A 19,657-nucleotide genomic window follows, 5' to 3' on the forward strand; every position below is an offset into this window, starting at 1 on the left:
ACCTTAATGATTATTAAAGTATTAAAGTATTGAAAAAATTAAAAACATATATGTTCTATAAGTATGATGTTGGCACAGCACCTGGAAAAAAACTATGTAAATAAAACAGAGTGGGAAATTCAGAAATACATTCTTTACACAGAGAGATTTTAAACCTTATAATATATACTGGAGGTCCAAGTAACTAGGTAAAAGAGGAACCATGAAATAAATGGAGATGACAAATAATATTTGGGGAAATAAAAAAAATTACAATCTTGCCTCAAAACCTTAAACAAATTCCACATGCAATAAAGACATAAAAATGACAACAAACAAAACAACGACACAAAAACTAAAAATATTAGATAAAATATTACATAGCAGTTTAAAATAATATGATATTTATACTGACATGCTAAGTTTCCCATGGCATACGTTAAGTAAAAAAGCAAACGAAAACAAAAATACAGCAAGCAAGCTGTGGTATAATACAGAGAAGTATATTGATTAAGTAAATATATCCACAAATAATAACATTGTATGGTGTTTCCTAAGGGTAGTTAAATGTATGTAACTACTTTCATGCCTGGAAAGTGTCATACTAGGCTAATATTGGTCGTCTCTAAGAAGAGCCCTAAGATTATTATTGAATAATTTTACAGCAAACATGTATTTGTGTACTGACTGTATAATTTAAAATAAATGTTTTCATTTATTATGTATATCATGCATAATCCTGCTTATCTTTTTTAGAGGCATTTAAGAAATTATTTCAAGTTTCAAAAGAAACTCCTTGTTATAGAATTATGTATATCTCTAAAAATTCTTTATTAATATATGTGGTATTTGGATATTAGCAAACACTTTTCCCAGAATCAGCATGTTTGTGCCTGTGGGGTGGGTTGGAGTATGTATGGGTTTTCTGCAAAGACTGTTTTTTTCCCCAAGACTACAGACCAAAAACAAACATTTGCCTTCTTTTTAGTAGAATGGTGGCAGGGCACAAGATTTTGCCCATTCAGAGCACTATATGGATGTTCTATGGAAATCCCCATTTGGTTATTATTTACAAGTCAGAGGGAGGCGAAGGAAACAAGCAAGCAATTGAATTGTGCCTGTTTCTGTTGCCCACAGAATTGTGGAGCAGTAGGGAACTAGTTCCACCACAGTTCAAGGTGTCTGATGTAGTGGTCCAACAGTCTTGCTAAAGAAGCCTCTGAATTATTGCTTTGCATCTCATTTGGAGATACCCCTGAGAGAATATCAAGATGATGGGGCAGGCATTTGCAGCAACATGGATGGACCTAGAGATTATCATACTAAGTGAAGTAAGCCAGAAAGAGAAAGACATATATCATATGATATCACTTATATGTGGAATCTGGAAAAATGATACAAATGAACTTATTTACAAAACAGAAACAGACTTACAGACATAGGAAACAAACCTATGGTTACCAAAGGGGAAATGTGAGGGGGAGGGATAAATTAGGTGTTGGGATTAACATATACACACTACTATATATAAAATAGATAAACAATAAGAACCTACTTTATAGCACAGGGAACTCTACTCAATACTCTGTAATAACCTATAGGGGAAAAGAATCTGAAAAAGAATGGCTATATCTATATGTATAGCTGAATCACTTTGCCATACACCTGAAATTAACACAACATTGTAAACCAACTACACTCTATCATAAAATAAAAATTAAAAAACAAAAAAATGTTCTGTCAAATGATTTAAAAAAAAAAAAAAGATGATGTGGTAGGAAAGTCTGCCATAATCCTCATCACAGAGTCTGGAATAGTGACAGGAGCCAATTTGACCAGATGAGTCCCATCTCCCAACTCGCAAAGATGAGAGCACAGTCATCCCTCACTTTGCTTCCTTCTGCCACCGTTTTTGAAGATGAAAAATCACTGAGAAAATCACTATCAAAAACAGCCTTAAATCACCCTCCTTGCAAGAGCAACTGGATAAGAAATATCATAGGAGCTCCAGGTCTTTTCTAGAGTCAGCGGAGAAGCTACTTGCTTCTTCCAGGCTGGCTGCCAGGCCAAGTCATTCCCCAGATGACAGCAGCTTCAGGGTTTCCTGGAAGTTGGGGCCCGTGGAAATCACTCTAATTAGTTTTCTCCAGGGAGGCCCTGCTGAGAACAGAGATTCCCTCAGAAGCTGAACCACAGACCCATTCAAGGAAATACGTCAATAAAGTAAAAGCGTATAAGCTTTAAGAATTTTCCCTAATAGTCCCACCTGCCCTAGAGTGATTTTATGGTTGAGCTCAGGAGACCCTGAAATACAAATGGAGCCTACAACTCACTAACGGAATAGTAACAGTGGCAATTCATGGCTAACAGTTCTCACAATCCAGTCTACTAACATTGTCCTGACTTTCTGATGCAGGTGTGCAGTAATCACTTTGGGGTTCTTTCTTATTCCAGCTTCTTTTGTGGAAGTGATGGCTGCTATATGACTAAGGATACGTCATCAAATGTGGGAAGCAACTCTCTCCTTTCAGAAAAATTACCTGAAACTTGGAAATAAAGCAAAAAATGGATGATATTTGTCCAGTGGAGATGCAGATAATTTCTTTCCAGCGTAACAGATAACTCCGAAGATGGCCTGGTGAGCAACGGTTTATATTTAAATCTACAACTTTATTCTAACTTTTGTGTTGTTAAATTCTCCGTACATATGCCAGCTTTTTAGATGCTCTCTGAACTGATCATGACATCTTAATGGCTTCCTCATTAATTAGAGTGACATAAAATTTTTGACTCATGTTTATTTTCTGTTCACCTGAAATTCATTTTAGCTTTTGGAAGATTAGATTTTAACACATACTACCAGGATCAGTTAAAATGGTGTTACTTACCATTAGAAAATATGAAACTTATGGAAAGGCCTTAATCACACAGTGCACAATAACTGGGGCTAGTAATAACATAATAATAAAATACTAAGCTATCAACAGAACTTTTAGTCTTTTGTAAACATGATTGAAGAGGAGTCTGCCAGGTAGATCAAGGGTGGGGTTGCCCATCCTAGTTTGAGAGTCAGGACCATCAAGAGAATGTGAATCAAAAAATGCAAACTCGACTCTAAGGAAGCAATTGCATTTAAAGGGTGTTTTGGAGAAGAAAGTGGGAGAAAAGGAGGCATTCTTTTATGGTTAATTCTTGGGAGGAATGAAAAAGAAATTTATCTTAAAAAATTACTTTGATTAAAAAATGTGTGTGTGTGTGTGTGTACTGCACAATACATCCATGTGATTGTGCCTCAGGTAGGGTTCTCCAGCAAACAGGCTCTGAGATGAAGTTAAAGGGGCAGGATGTTTTTCAGGGGGAACCACTGGGAACCACACTTTTGAGCCAGAGAGTCAGGAAGCAGAAGTGGGCAAAGGAGTGAGCTCTGGCGCAGGTCTGACAGTCTAGAACAGCCCCACAGAGAGCGCTGGAGCTAGAAAAGTCCATCAGAGATATGCTTCCTTGGGCCAAAATGGTTGTGCCTTTGTACCCTGGACTCAAGTGATTATTGTCTGTGGACCTCCCTGGAAGGACGGGACCTTGTCCTGAAGAGATGCAGTAGATGAAGGGGCAGAGGGAGATTGTCTTCCAAGAGCACTCCCAGCAGCAGGGCCTTCTTGAATGGGGTCCTGGGCAGCACATCCTAGAGTCTACGCACGTTCCTAAGCCTCTCTACACAGGGGCCTGAGACGACCCTCACCCTTCAGCCTGAGACATGGATGGTGAAGCAGGAAGCTGAATTAAAACATGGCACCTCTCACCTCTTCTACAAAATTGCTTTCCCCAATTCAAGTGTCTCTGAAGTCAAATCCTTTTCTCTCTGAATCAGAAGAAACTTGGTAACACAATGAGAACAGAGTGTAAATCTACCCGTAACATGTTCAGAGAGTTCTGACTACATCTTCCCCACCATTGTTCTGCTCCAAGCCTTTCTCACCTCCTCCTCTGAGTCATCAGCTTTGTCTCCAGAGCCTTGGAGAAATGGAAACAGGTTATCAGCAGCGTTGCAGCATCAGTATGCCAGGCTGGGCCCACTCTTTTCTAAACTGGAGCTTCCCTGGTTGTCCTGGTTACATCAGCTCAATGGCGCTTTGGCTTTGGAAAAGACACAACAACTTCTCACCTCCCTCAGTTTGGGTCCTTGAACACCCAGAGTGTACTGTTTTATTTTCCAGAAATATCTGGCTTGAATTTCGTTTTATAATTATCACCCTAGCTCCACATGAACGGTGCTGTCTTAATGTTTTCTTTCTTTACTGAGTTACAGATTTTGATGAATGGCAGTGCCACAGTAACTAGAATGACTGCTTCTACCGTTGAGTTTTTGTGAGGTCCAAATCTCAGGGCTTTTTTCCCTGGGCTGCATGAGAACATGATGCCATGTTGTACCTTTCTTCAAAAACAGATAGTATGCTTTGAGATATGTTTTGTCAAAGGCAGAATTAAAACTTAAAAAAGTGAAACTGTACAAGAAAATTGTACATTCTCCTTCAATGTCACATTACCAATCTAATGCGGCCAGTATAGGATGAAATGAGCTTCAATTAAAGCATAAGAGATTGTAGATAAACATTTCCAAAAGGGTTTTGGAATATTAGGGGGCAGAAAATACTAACATGGGCTATTGGGATGGGTTCATTGTACTCAACTCTCAACATTTGCAAGATGAGACAAAATTTTGTGGAAGGGGTCATTTAATCATTCACTTCTCCGAAAATAAAAAGAACCAGTGTTCCTTCAAAGCACTTTCAAGCTCTAAGAATCTGTTTGTGGAGCAGAAGTGGTGTTGGGGGAAAAAAATGCATGAGGAAGCAGGTGGCTCTTCCTCATTTTTTTTTTTTTCATTGTAGAAGCGTTGAGTGACTGCCACTTGGTAGATAACAAGGAAGCAAAGAATTCACGGGACTTGCCCGCTAGTGATCTGAGGTCTCCTAAAACTTCTTAAACGAATCAGGACACGTTCTCTTATTTAACTACTATGGGGAATATCAGAACTCATGTATTAATTTTTTTACTAAGCTAATTTTTTTACTAAGATGATTCAAGTATACTTGACATATTAGTTAACTTTGAAAAAATAAACTTGTTGGTAAATCAGACCTTATCATCAGAAATGTATAGGATGCTGAAAAGACAATTTCTTTACTTTTTGTTTCACCATTGACATCCTCCATGCGCAATGGTTTTATGTAACAAATATGCTAAAAGGTGATTTTCCAGTTCTTCCTTAACATGAAAAGGATGTGTATCTCCTCCTGTGCTTTGAGACACAGTACATCCTCCAGACAGAAAACTCTGCTGGCCTGTGTCAGGAAAGCCATCCTTGTGAGGCACTCGCAAGTGTAAATATAAGTGACTATTCCACAGAGAGACTCTAGCAGTTTCTGAAGTGTCAGGGCAGAGAGCAAATGAGACCCACCTTTCCTGGTTTCACTGCTGACCTCGCTTTTGACACGCTTCACCTGAAAATAATAATAATAATTCCCAACCAGTGTGGAATCAGGAGCAGCACCGTGGGTAGGCGGGAAATCGCTTCAACTTTATGATTTACCAAGTCAATGAAATACTTCCCCCAAGGAGTTCTAAGTGGGAGTTACTTCAGTTTATTTTGACACAAATAAAGCAGCTGAGCCAAAAAAAAGAAAAAATAAAGAAAAAAGGTCCATAAAAGGCCAAAAAGATAAGAAGAAAGTAAAGCAACACAAAAATGAGACTCACAGGCTCACAGCTTTACAAAATGTCCATTCTATAACTGCAACATATTTGGAAAGATGGGGTGTCAGATTTGGGGACAAAGAGATACTTTCTTTGCTGTGACGTCCACATGGGCATGAGGGTAAGGATGATTGTCATGCTTAATATACAGATGGAGATGGGACATCCTCAAGTTGTAAGGGATCAGTTACCAGACTCATCAATTTCATTCTGCAAATAATAAAGACAATGAATCCACTTAGGCTAGTTATTTCTCTACCAGGGTCCCATGGCCTGTTGGCAGTTGACCTGGAGTTCTTACCCAGATCTCTTCATTTCATTTTCAGCCATAAGTGCTAGTTCTTGGATTTCTCTTGCCTTTTCCTCATATTAACTTGAAAAGCTAGTAGGGAAGAGCAAGGCGACGGATGATACTGCCAAGAGTTTTAAAGCTGAAACTACCCCAAGCTTGCAGTGCACATTTCAGAAGCTCTGTGTTATGAAGCTTCTCCTACTCTATTCAAGAAATGCGACCAGTGAAATGGCATGGTTGCAATTGTCCCTAACTATCAGGGAAATAAAAGCTTGAAGTTAAAATATTGATTCTGGGAATCCAGCATGCATTGACTCAGGTATCAGCACTTCAACTTGTCACATTCCAATGACAGGGGCAGTGCTAAGAGATATATCCATTCTATAAAATTCAACCTGTTTCTGGTACTCGGAAAGCACTCACAAGCACAGCAGCAATGCCAGTGATTACCATACTTGAACGATGCTATGTTTTGACTGAAAGATCCTTCAGAGGTTAAAGGTATCTAGACAGACATATCCAAATTAATATTTAAGTACTGTCACAATCAATCTATCCCAGTAAAAATAGATAATGAACAAGGACCTACTGTATAGCACAGGAAACTATACTCAATAACCTATGTGGGTAAAGAATCTGGGAAAGAATGTGTATATGTATACGTATACGGAATCCCTTTGTTGTACACCTGAAATTAACACGACATTGTAAATCAAATATACTTTAATTAAAAAAAAATTTAAACAGCACACCACAATCATATCTTTTTCTGCCTAGCAAATATAAAAATCCAGTGACTCAAATTTTCTGAATGATAGAGAATGCAATTCGTCATTTTGGCTGCTCTAGCTAAGTAGAGGCCTTTTTTTTTAAACCACTGAATCATACAAACTGGAAATATTGGGACTTCAATTTGTTTGGCCACCTGACACTTCTAAACAGGTTGAACACTAAACAACAAAATTCAAACCAACAAACTAAAATGGCCTCCAACAGCATGTTTTTCTTCTTCAAGTACATAAAGACAAATTCAATAAATCAGAGTACCATCTGAGATGGAGCCTATTGGGAAGAAACATACCAGAAGCAGGTGCTCTTGCTGCAGCTGACCTTGGCTCCAGCTAGAGCAAGGTATCTCTCCAAACCCCTAGATATGCTCTTACTCATTGCATTTGTGATCAGTTAACAGAAACATCTAGAGATAAAAACCCGCAAGGAAACACAGCTGCCTCTTTTCCCTTTCGACTTGCACAAAGTTTGTCACATATTCAGATCATTCACATATGATAATTTCATAACTACATGAAATTTGCATGAAGGGATTAAAAAAATTCCATCTTTATATACACCTTTCAGCCAGAAAGATTCATCAGTACTGCCTGAAGATAAATTAAACTTTGGCATGGAATATAATTTATGAAAATTGCAAACTACTTGAATTGATTACACCAAAAAAGACATTAAATATTGATGACTAGCAAACTTATTCAGAGCAATAAAATGTGATGTTTAAATAGAATGAAAACATCAATATAAATTTAAAAAATATTTTAATACTAAATCATATCACTGATGTAGGTTAATTGAGTACTTTTTCATCATAAAATCATTTTTAATCACTTATATCTTAGCTTCTGATGGATAGGTAAAACATGATAGATGAAGAAAGAAATATGATTCCTGTTGGAAAGAGAGATTACAGATTCTGTTACTTCTTTTCTTTTAGCTGGTATGGTCTTAGTGACAGATTTCCTCAGAGTTAAAAGTTGCACAAACCCAAACTTAAAAGAAGCAAGTAAGAAACACCCATTGATTGCTGATGGCATTTCATTACTAGCAGTAAAGCTATGTAGTGTGAGAATTGGTAAAATAAATACATAAGGAAAGAAAAGTAAATCTGGGTATACTGGCAAATTTTACAACTAATTTATGCTACTGTTCTAAGCATCTGAGTTTCAAGTTTTATGTAAGAGCAGTGCCTTGGTTTTGATAATAATACAATATCCCTAACATTTACAACTCTATTTGTTTTTAAAGCTTTATAAGCCCTGCTCAACCTACTTTCAAAAAATCCTTTCTAAACTGTAGCTATAAGGCAGACGTTTCTTACCTGGACTAGTGTGGCTAAACTCTCTCTCCCTCTCTCTTTCTGCCTCTTTATCTCTCTCGCACAGCACACACACACACACACACACACACACACACACACACACAGAGTGAGCTCTTTGAAAAGAAGTTTCATTGCACAAGTCATCTTTCAATTCCCACCATCTGACAAGGTGCCTGATTTGTTTTAGGTGCTCACTGACTGCTTATGGAATGAATGAATGATTCAGTGAATGATGTTTGAGCCTTCCCAGGCCCTACTGCCAGCAGTGGCAGCCAGTTCAGAGGAACAACTTATCTAAAGGTTGATTCTGAGTCTCATGGTGGAAATGACCAGTGGAGAGACGTCTGCTTAGGGACCAGGGCTGCTTTTCTGTGTAAGTTATCAGGCAGCCGCCTAAGTGACGTGATTTCAGGGAGTATCAAAGAAGCTCGTAGTTTAAAAACCAATAGCTTCCTCCACCACCATATTACTGATGCCCTAAATCCCTTGGAGATGCTGTAATGTATTTCATTACATGGTTATCAATAATTATCTGGAGTCAGGTATCAATAGGAAGGGTGAATGGTAGCCCACTGACTTAAAGTCAACTTCTAATAAGGTTTAAATAGCTGATACATCCTTTTTTCTAAGAGTAGGTTTTGATTATAGGGATGAAAAGTAATAGAGGTTCCTGGACATCCGAGAATATAATATGTACAAGGAGAAAAAATACAAATAGAGTTTGAAACCCCCTCAAACTTTGCTAAGAGATGACATAATCTTCCATTGTTGTAGCTAATAAATCTAGTAAGGAAGAATCTGCGAAATTAGGTTTATAATTATAAATGCTTTATGGAATATTTTAATCATTTCCCAGGTCTAAATTAAAAAGTAATTTTCCTTGGGCCTGGTTCCACAGTGGTTTTGTAGGGTTTTTAGCACACAGGGCACCTTAAGATGTCCCCTACCTACAAACAGCTGGCTGTTGAGCTGTAACCGGAAATGACCCTCCTCTGAGGTCTCCCTGGTCATCCTTGGGAGGTTGTCCACCTGGAGTGAGGTCTCCTTGAGGTTCCTCTCGGCCCGGACATAATGCCATTGGTTGTCATTCAGAGGAGAAGAGGACTGGACTATGAGCTCTATGGGGCCATTCCCAACATCAATGGCAAAAGTGATCTCGGAAGGAGCTGAAACCAGAAAGGAAACAGGTAAAAAGATGAAGGGAGTTGTCAGTGCATTTAGGGCACAAGCATACCCTGAATGAATGATAAAAACTATCGTACATCAACAGCTAGGTAGAGAGGCCTTCAGATGAAATCCCCTCAGTATAAAAACTACCATTCATGGTAATAACTACCAACTACTAAATCTCAAGCTCTTTTTTTTGGTCCCAGTTGGTTCTCATTGTGTGAATTCAAGAAATAGGATAGGGACCAGGGTCACTGATGCTGATCTGACAAAATGCACCTGCTCCAAGGTTCTGGGTTTTCTGGATCTCTTCTGACTTCAACTGTGTCCTCATGGACAGCTATAGATACTTGGTTAGCTAAGCAGCTACACTCCTGCGAGGAGAAGACCACATCCTGGAAAGTCCAGTGCTTGGTATTATTCATTATGCATGTTATAATAATGTATTTCATATATATATATATATATATATATATAAACATATTACTATGTGTATTATATATATTATTATTCTAAAATGTATTATTTCATCAATACATATGATACAAGAATTCATGCTATTCCTATGACTTTTTTTTTAAAAGGAGGCTCAGAAATTTTAAGTGCCTTGTCTGTATCACTGCAAGTGGCAGTGTCTGGGAACAAACACAACCCTATCCCCCCAACTCCCCATGCAGGGCTCCTTCCATGACCCTTTCTGCCCTTCTATAGCAATCTGCTTATCGTACAAGACAGGAAAGAGCCAGTCAGGGGTAATGTTACCTGTGATGATGATGATGTTGATGATGATGATGACAGGAAGATAATAGTGGTGGTCATGATGGTGATAGTTGTGGTGGTGATGATGGTGGTGGTGATAGGGATGATGATAGTGGTGGTGATGGTGATGGTGGTGATGCTGATGGTGGTGATAATGTTGATGGTGGTGAAGGTGATGTGGTGATGGTGATTGTGGTGATGGTAGTAGTGAGGATGGTGGCGATGGTGATGGTGGTGATAGTGGTGATGGTGGTGGTCATGGTGATGATGGGGATGGTGACAGTGGTGTTATCACCATTAACAGAGAGAGAGAGAAGTAGCAGCAGCACAGTAGTACAATGCACTCTGAGGAGCACTGCCCATAGATTCTCTCATTTTAATCCTCAAAGCAACTCTATGAGAAAGGTCTCATTTTTATGCACATTTTATGGGTGAGAAAATGAAAGTTCAGAGAAATAGAAATAATTTGCTTGAAGCTGCCTAGAGAGCAAGTAGAATCTGACTCCAAAAGTATAATCTCCATCTTTCTTCTCTATTTTAGTATACCTTCTTATATTTTCTTTTATTATGTAAGAATTCTAAATCTGAAGGATGTGGAGAGGTAAATTATAAATTAAAGTTGAGGGGAAGACAGTCCTCTCTCAGGAACAGGAGCCTTCATATTCCAGACCTTCCCTTCCTTATCAGCACCTTGTGATGGCCCCCCTCCTCTACACCCGAGATAGGACATGTGTATTTCTTTGACAAGGTCATCAACTAACAGATCTGAATATTCAGCAATACCAAAGGTCAGTCATCACCCTGGACCACTCCTTTCTCAGGCTTTAAACCCTAACAGAAAGCCAGCCTTGGTATAAGAAGCCCCCAATATGCAGAATTTCAAGTAGCAGAGAGTTCGAATTGCTCGTCTTCCTGGTGAATGTGAGCCCTGACTGCAAAGAGAGGCAATAAGATAGAAGCTTTACAAATGGGATTTGAGACCTGGACTCTGGCACCCTCCATGACCTGAGGTAAGTTTTCGAGCTTGTCACCTCTTACTTTTATCCTTTGTAAAATGGGAATAAAAACAATACCTAATTGTCAGGTTGTTTATAAATTCATCCCGACAAAGTTCTTAGAACTGTGCCTGGCGTGTAGGATGTACTCAACAATGATAGCTATTGTTATTATTATCATCACTGTGGCATGGTTCACCAACCCACGTCAGTTGTCTTTGGCTCATAAACCCATGCATTAACGGAAACAGAATTGAAGGGAGCAAATCAGATTCAACAATTGAAAGATTAAATAAGAGTGAAGTTAGCCCTTTGAGCCATTGCCTGTTTCTTATCAGGCCACCAATGCTACCTTGCAGCCCTGCTTATCTTGAGACCAAATAAACAATTACTGAGATATTGAGCATAAGTGTATTTCTCTCTAAAAACATAGGTAAAAACTCTTGAGGTTGAAGGGGAGGAATGCTAAAGATTTTCCTAAAAGCCTTCCTGCAAAGCTGGTCTTGTGGATATCCAGTTCCATGCAGACAGCACATCTCTGTGGAAGGAAGGCTTGCTCCACTGCTGTGACGGCCTGCCACCCCCTGTCACCACTACCTCCTTGTTAGTTTCTTGTCTGCACTTACCTCTGTCCCTGCATTTATCCCTCTGTTGTATAATGATCTGGTTATAGTCTGTCTCCCCAGCTAGTCTGCAACTTATAGATGAATTGGACACCCAGAACCTAGGATTGAGCCTTGTATACAGGAAGCTCCCATCAAACTAAAATTTCATTCATTAAAATGTTACCCTGTACACACTAAATGCAATTTTGTAATTTTCTTTCTTTCTTTCTTTATTTTTAGTTTTATACCAAGGTGTTAGTTTCCTTAAAAACCTTCTAAAATTATTATTATTTAACTTTATTCAAGTCACTATTAAAGACCTACTATGTTCAACTCACTCCTCCTAGAACTAGGGGAGAATCAGTGAAATGCAATAATAATAGCTAACATTTATTGAGCGCTTACCATGACCCAGGCACTCTGCTAAGCATTTTTCATGAATCAACTCCCTACAATCATATGAGAAAGGTAATATTTTACAGAGGAGGGAACTGACCCACAGATAGCTGAGAAGCTGCTCCAACCCAGAGGGGGCAGAGTCAGGATTTAAATCCAAGTGATGTGTCTCTGGAGCTCACTTTTTAACCCACTTATCCTATGAGAAAACCACCATCCCCAAAACCTATGCAGTCCCTACCTGGCAGTCAAAGCTAGATATATAATATGGGTGCCTGGAAAAAACTGAATGAAAATAAATGTAAGTACATGGTGATACCTCCAACACTGGCTAGTGACTTGGAAGACAGGACACCTGAGGCCAATGTCAACTAGATCTCATTTTCTGGGGGGATGGGCATAGCTCAGTGGTTCTAAATGGGAAAGCTGGAGGCCCACTGGCAGCATTACCTCTATCATGAATTTACCATCTTCTCTCCGCAACTGTCTGACAAATATCCTCCCTTATCATTTACACCCTATGGTTCAAGACAACGCAAAGGAGTCACTGGAGTCTTTCAGTGGGTTTTTACCCAGCCAGGGCCTGTGCTAAGCAGAGATGAATGAAACAAAATGAGCTCATGGTGTACTTTTGAGAAGACTGACCAAGAAGGGGCATGTCAAGTGGAGGAAACTGCCACAAGCACGAGAGATTGTACACCAAGTGGTCCTAGGAGATGAGAAGATGCCTTCTAAGTCTCCTGTACAATGCTCTTCCTTCCTCAAACTGTGACACCATCTCTGTGTTCTCAGCCCTGCACAGGTCAGGCATGTGAGATGTCTCAGGCACCATAATGGAATAAAGAAGAAGATGCAAGGCCTTAATGTAGTCTCCTAACCTCTCTGACCTCCCATGTATTCATCTGTAGAATGAGAAGTAAATGAAATATTGTTAAACATTTTTGGAGACATGGACTCTTGGAGGCGCTGATGGCAGCTGTGGCTCCTATTCCAGAAAAAAAGCACACACAGTTTTGCATTAAGTTGTAAAGACCTACTGAATGTCCTATGCCTCAAAACATGGAGGGAAATCATGCTATTTTCTCACCTTCTAACATTCTTGGCTCTTGAGACAGTTTTGCAAAGCAGAGTAGGGAGTTGTTCGAATGAACAGAGAATTGAATCCTGGATTCTGAATCTTACTGGGTGATGCTGGGTGTGTTATTTACCCTCTCAAGGCTCACCTTCCTCATCTGCATATTGGACTGTGAGTTGAACATGAAAATCATAATGCAATATCTTGATGATTATAGATGAGATTATTTGAAAACAAAATTAAATAATGAATATAAAACATTCAGTACTATGTCTAATTAGAGTACTCAACTATTTAGTATAAATGTAATTATTGTTAGAATTAATCTTTCCTATTCTTGAGGATCTGAGGATTGTATCTTCAAGTTACCATCACAGTTGGTAATATTATTGATATGATACATTTGAAAGTCAGAACTCAAATTTCTAGATATGTAGATATAGATGAGGACATAGATATAGATTTAGTTGTTCCTCCATCCCTCCTCCCCTCTCTACCAAGAGGACAAACATTAATCACCTGGAGACAACGTTAGACCCTATCAGCCTCGAGATGCCACCAGAAGAATCTACATAACAAACTTGACTAACTAGCTTTTATCTCTACTTTCAAAGCCTAAAACTGCTTTCCTTTATCCTATTATTTTTCCAAAAATTTATTGTTCTCTCTTATAGATGTCATATGAACTGGAGGTCTAAGTCACCTCGTTGAGTCACTCCTTTCCTCTGGGTATCTCCCATCCCTACATGAGGTATACATGTTAATAAACTTCTGTTTGTTTTTCCTCTTGTTATTCTGTCTTTTATCACATGGTTCTCAGCCAAGAACTCAGACTTTTAGGAATGAAAATGATTTTTTTTTCCCCTACAGGCTTTAAGGTCAGCTAGCTGCCCCTACCACCCAAGGGGTAAGGCTGGGCTCTGGCAAAACCAGTCTGAAATCTTTACTTCCCTGTCTAGAGGCATTTGTTCCTAGGTAGTCAGAGGAGTTGCATATCAGGAGGATTGTGTGGACAGCTGGCAAAGAAGTGCTTTCCCACCAGCTGAAATGTGGCTCCTTCTTGAGGGAAAGATAGCCTTGACGGAAGTAGAGATTCAGAAGTCAGAGCAGGGAGAGAAATAAATTAGACCACTGTTAACATTTGTTAAACTCCTGAATCCAACCAGAAATAAAGTGCCCCACCAATTCCAGACTTGGTCACCTGTCCTGGTACCAATAAATTCCCATCCTTGTGTCTATCAGTTAAGATTGTATTTTCTTTTAATTGCAGCCAAATGCATCTGATCGACATATGGGCATCAACAATTCCATTTTCATAAATAATCACTGAAGGGGTGAGGAACTTGCTCACAATTAGAGTTAGAGAAACAGAAATTAGAATACACATTGGATTCTCACCAGTAGTCTCTTTCCGCTATGCCATACTGATCGCAACAGCCATTTCCTTCTCGTCCCCCATCCACTCCAAAATATCTGTTTCAACCTGCACAGCCATTATGAGCTAATTGTCAAAATAGCTATTTTTTTCTCAGTCTCATTTGGAACAAATCCATTAAGACTTGAGGACATAATGAAGCATCTTGCCTTTCATAGAATATGGACTAATCTTAAAGCTACAAAATTCAAATGTCTTACTTGGAAGTGACCCAGAAAGAAATAAATTGAAAATTTTATGTAAGCTTCTTGTTCCCTGTCCAACAATTCGGATACATCAATTTTGAAAACTTCTGTTCGGATAGTTACAGAGGAATACTCCTTGGGGATGAGGAAGAGATCTACTTGAGAAATCTACTATATTTATGTGAAGGCCATTTTCTTTCTAAGAAGATGATCTGTAGAGGAATCTTACTATGAACACTTTAGGGTGAAAATTCCATCTGTGTAAAAGACATAGGTTGAGTGCAGCTGTTAGTAAGAAATGCAAGATGAGCCCCATTTGTTTGTCTGTTTTTCCTTTTAAATAATAATAATAAAACAAAATATTTTGAAAATTTTGAGGCCTCGTACTTTAAAAAAGTTTATACAAAATCTTCCTCTTTCAAAAAATACATATTCTCTGATCTGGTGAAAAAGTGTGCACTGAACAATGACATCAATGGATTTTAAATTTTTATCAGATTTAATACCACTTGCACGGAAAACATTTTTGTGCAGCCCAAAGGACAAAATATAGGATGAGGAAGTTCAAACAAACTGGACACTGAAATATAATTAACACGAAATCATCACTCATTACCTTGTGATAATATGCCATGACATTTGCTGCTGCTTTAATGAATCGAAAGGCCTTAGGGCCTGATTGTTATTAAATTTACATTGAGGTTATTATATCCATATTATGAAATGGCTGGCACTCAACTCCACATATTTAAAGCCTGGCCAAGGTAGCTATGAGGGATCTTATTTCACACTAAAGCCACAAGAGCTTCCTGCCATTAATAGTCTAAATCATTGGAGTAAAAGGAGATTACAACTACCCGTTAAAGAGATGCCTTTCCTTGTATTGGGCTGTAGCTGCAGAAGAAACACTTCGCTTGCTCTGTGCTCTGCAGGAGACCTGTACATGCACTTCAGCCATCTCCTCCAGCCAGCACTTTTGTCTCTTTTCCTGGAGGCCTCAAATTTCCACGTTTCTGTTGCTAAGACATTATTACTTAGGTTTTCAAGGGTATTTCATGCTGTCACACTATTATTGTAATATGGTCGATTGCCACAATCAAATCATAGAAAACATGTATTTAAAACCAGGTAAATGAGACACATAACGAAAAGCATAAGTCTTCATGGTCATGGCTTTAATAAGGGCTAGATGGCGGGAGCAGTCCACCTTGTGTATAAGAAAGAAGTGGGTATAATGAATGCAGAGAATCAGAAAACTAGCAAAAGCAACTAAAAGTAGATCTTTTTTTTTATTATTGCCACACAACAGTAATTCTAAATAATGTCAGCAATGAAACATTCCTCCACCGGGGGTGGGGGGGAAACTTTTGTAGGTTTAAGTTGTAACAAATGCTGATGTTAGTATTAATTTTTAATAATGTGTAAGCTTCAAAGAGTACATTTTATTACCTACCACATATTATATTCAAGAGGGAAGTTAACATAGAGAACTCCTGACGTACCATTGGCTCCTGAACATGCAGACTAAAATATGTGTTTGTTTTTAAGAATAAGAGCTCAATTTCTGATTTCCCATTTTTACAGTTACTGTGCTATCATTGTTTAACTCAGATCTACTGTTGAAACAAGGAATATATAGTACCACAGGGGCTGTGAACACAAATTGCACCCAAAGAGAGCTTAAGCAACTCCAAAACCTTAGGAACTCTGTAAGGTTTTACCAAGTAGAATAGTAACCCATGATGAATTTTCTAATAAAAATATTTTAGTGTTTTTTTTTTATTTCAGAGCTATTTGAAAGATGCTAACATTGATCATGAAAGAAATACATAGAGATTATAGCAATTTCTGGAATTTATTGTAAAATGGGATTTTTAGGAATCTCTATCAAACTTAGCCTTATGTTTAAAATCTTTTCTAAAATGTTTATATCTATTGCTTAATGTGAAAAACATTTTAAAGTTAATAAAAAGTATCCTTTGATCAGTAAGAGAGAAGATAAATGGACAAATCTGATTATACTCTCTTTTGAACATGAACATGCAAAGAAAATCAGTTCTGATGAACTCACTCAACAAGTTTACATAAGTCAAGTCTAAGGAACAGAACTTTTAATGTTACAAGTATTACTTGAACAGACCAATAAGTAGGTATTTTTCCCTTTTATATAAAAAATGAATGAATGAGATTAAAATTCTTTATTGTATTGTGTTTCTTTTTTGTACTGGAATATTTTTATTGGCATGATTACATATAAAAGTTCATTAACAGAACACTTCCCCGTATGCATTTGTACTACTTTTCATTTAACTTTATGATTATTTCTTAATATAACTTGTATATAGGAGATGGGATGTTAAAAAATGATCCATGTCCTGACATCAAACTCACTAGATACACCCCTGTTCAAGGTGAAGTGGTAGAGAAACAATGGAAATTCTGATTGGTCAGTCACATATGCCTGGTGATGGGAAATAAGTCAAGAAATTACTTGCAGAGAAAAAGTACAACAAAAATTTGACTTCAAGTACAAACAGAATGCAGAATACTAATGTTCTCAGCTTTCCATAGAAATTGCAATGAAAAAATTCTGTTGTGTGGAAGCTTAAAAGAATAGGTAGTAAATGCCCACGGATCAGAAAAAAGACACTGTAAATAAATATCTATGGGAATTTTGGGAATGCACTAGTTTGAGGACAGAATGACTCTTTAAACACTGATAAGTAATAATAAAACAAGAAGCATAAGGAGGAACTAGAAATTATCATTGTTAATTTGACAGAGGCTCAGGGAGATTAATTTGATAATCTAAATAGTACACTAGTTGTTGGTGGCAAAGATAAGATTAAAACTTCTGTTGACCAATTATATTAAATTCATAAATGAGAACACTCACAGCTTATTTCAAGTCGGATGAAGTCTTTAATGCCAAGGTTTTCTAGGAAAACTCCAGATAAAGCCGTGGTTTTAAAAAAGAAGGAAATGTCAGCACTGAATTCCGCATGGAAGGTAGGAAAGTGGAGGTAAGAGGTTTCTGTATAAAATGATACCGCATTCCAGAAGTGTCCTGCAAATGAAAAAAATCCTGAGTATGGTTCATTGTTTTTGAATGGGGTACAGGAAAGCACTGGGCATGTAGATAATTTTCTAGACTGGGGGACACTGCAGGGAAAAAGGATAAGGGAATAAAACATCTTGTGCTTATGTAAGACAGAGAGAAATCTTCTTTCAATTTAGTACTCACGGTCACCATAGCAACGCAAGGGACCAATTCTCCAAGCAGCTTCTGAGTTTGATCTGTTGGTATCAGTGATAACTATCTGAGTGACAGGCAAGTGGTCTTTGAAGGAAAGAAAGCCAGTATCATTTGTCCTGCAAAACATAAATTTAAGAAAAGAAAGGAGAAAATGTGGATAATCTAGGAATTCTTTAACAAGCCTCCTCTTTTCAAAAGTGATTTGGCTGGTTGCTGCAGGGTTGGGGCAGCAGGGGAATAACAGAGGGCCTTTCATCTCACAGGTATGCGTGAAAGTCTGGGATGCCAATTACAAAACCCATGGCCAGTTTCCAAAAACAAGAGCATTTTACATCTTCCTTAAGTCTTTCCAGAAAAGCAGATAGTTTACAGAGCTTGCTGCTGCTTTTTGTAGCTCACAGACCCCACCTGCCCAATGCAGTGCTGATGGAACATGAAACATTGCCTCTCTTTCCATGAAGAGATCAGCTATCTCAGTAACTAATTTGAAATAAGCATCACAAAGCCACTTTTTAAAATCACTCCAAGGACTTGTTTCAGCCACCTGCCAACAGGTTTTAATCAGTTTAGGATGTTTCTTATCACCTTTTAAGATGGATTGTTGCTTTTTATTTTTCTGTTTTAGAGACCTTTGTAGTTAATGACTCTGGCTTTGTCTCTGTTAATTACGCAATTAGGAAACTGACTAGTCATCCTTTGACAAGAAAGTTAAAAATGAATGGGGTTAAGCTATTCATGTTTTCCTTCTTTTATTTTTAACATCTTTATTGGAGTATAATTGCTTTGCAATGATATGTTAGTTTCTGCTTTATAACAAAGTGAATCAGCTATACATATACATATATCCCCGTATCTCCTCCCTCTTGCGTCTCCTTTTTTTTTTTGAGTTGTGTCTTTGAACTCATGGTAAGGACACACCATTTTACTGAGAGTAAAAAGGAAATGTAGGTAGGAAACTGACATTGAGTGAATATGCAGTGATCTTGAGCCAGAAGTATACTAGGGGAAAAGTAACACACCTATGCAGTGGGTACCATTATTTCTATTACAAATGAGGAAACTGAGGCTAAGAGATATGAGATAACTTGTCTATGGCCACAGGGTAGAAGGGGCAGGGGTCTAGTCACTTGGTGTCTATCTCAGCCCTAAATTTAACAAGTATGCCATAAATATATGTTAATCTGAGCTGAAATGAATTATATAAGGCAGTCTGATAATTGCACGTGGGTGGGTTGGACTGTTCAGCCACACAGCCTCAAGTAAGCACAGGATGGATCATCTTGTCTGTTCCTGGGAACTGGGAGACACAGCACCAAGCCACAACAATCAAGGCAAGGTATACGATGTAGCAATTTGTTAATGAGAACACAGAGGAGCTAATTCATATTGGTTCTCTCTCTGTAGACACAAAGACATCAACACAACACTCAAAAAACACTCAAAATCAACATTATATTTCAGCATCCTTTGCATATTATTTACAGCTCTGAGACTAAAGACAAAGAAAAAATGTGTCAAATTTTGAATTAAGGATGCATGGCAAGGTTCAAGTAGTGTGATGAAGTGCTTTAAGGACATAGGTTTAGAAGCACACAGATTTGTTCTGAAATCCCGGATCTCCAGTTTCCACCTGCATTAGCTTGGGCAAA

General features: G+C 38.2%; 1 protein-coding gene across 5 annotated transcripts in view; it reads right to left on the minus strand.

Moving 5' to 3' along the window:
- The window catches only part of CNTNAP5 (contactin associated protein family member 5), a 505,995-nt gene that overhangs the window by 129,585 nt on the left and 356,753 nt on the right, over window positions 1-19,657 (minus strand). For 4 of the 5 annotated variants that reach the window (XM_079923772.1, XM_079923774.1, XM_079923771.1 and 1 more), the window contains 3 exons: window positions 17,997-18,124; window positions 17,649-17,819; window positions 9,083-9,301 (listed from right to left, as the gene is read on the minus strand). In XM_079923772.1, the coding sequence (XP_079779898.1) occupies window positions 9,083-9,301; window positions 17,649-17,819; window positions 17,997-18,124 (518 nt within the window). The remainder of the gene's footprint in view (window positions 1-9,082; window positions 9,302-17,648; window positions 17,820-17,996; window positions 18,125-19,657) is intronic. The other variant, XM_079923775.1, reaches the window with a different exon arrangement.

Source organism: Stenella coeruleoalba, assembly GCF_951394435.1.
Source record: "Stenella coeruleoalba genome assembly, chromosome: 6".
Taxonomy (NCBI): Eukaryota; Metazoa; Chordata; class Mammalia; order Artiodactyla; family Delphinidae; genus Stenella; species Stenella coeruleoalba.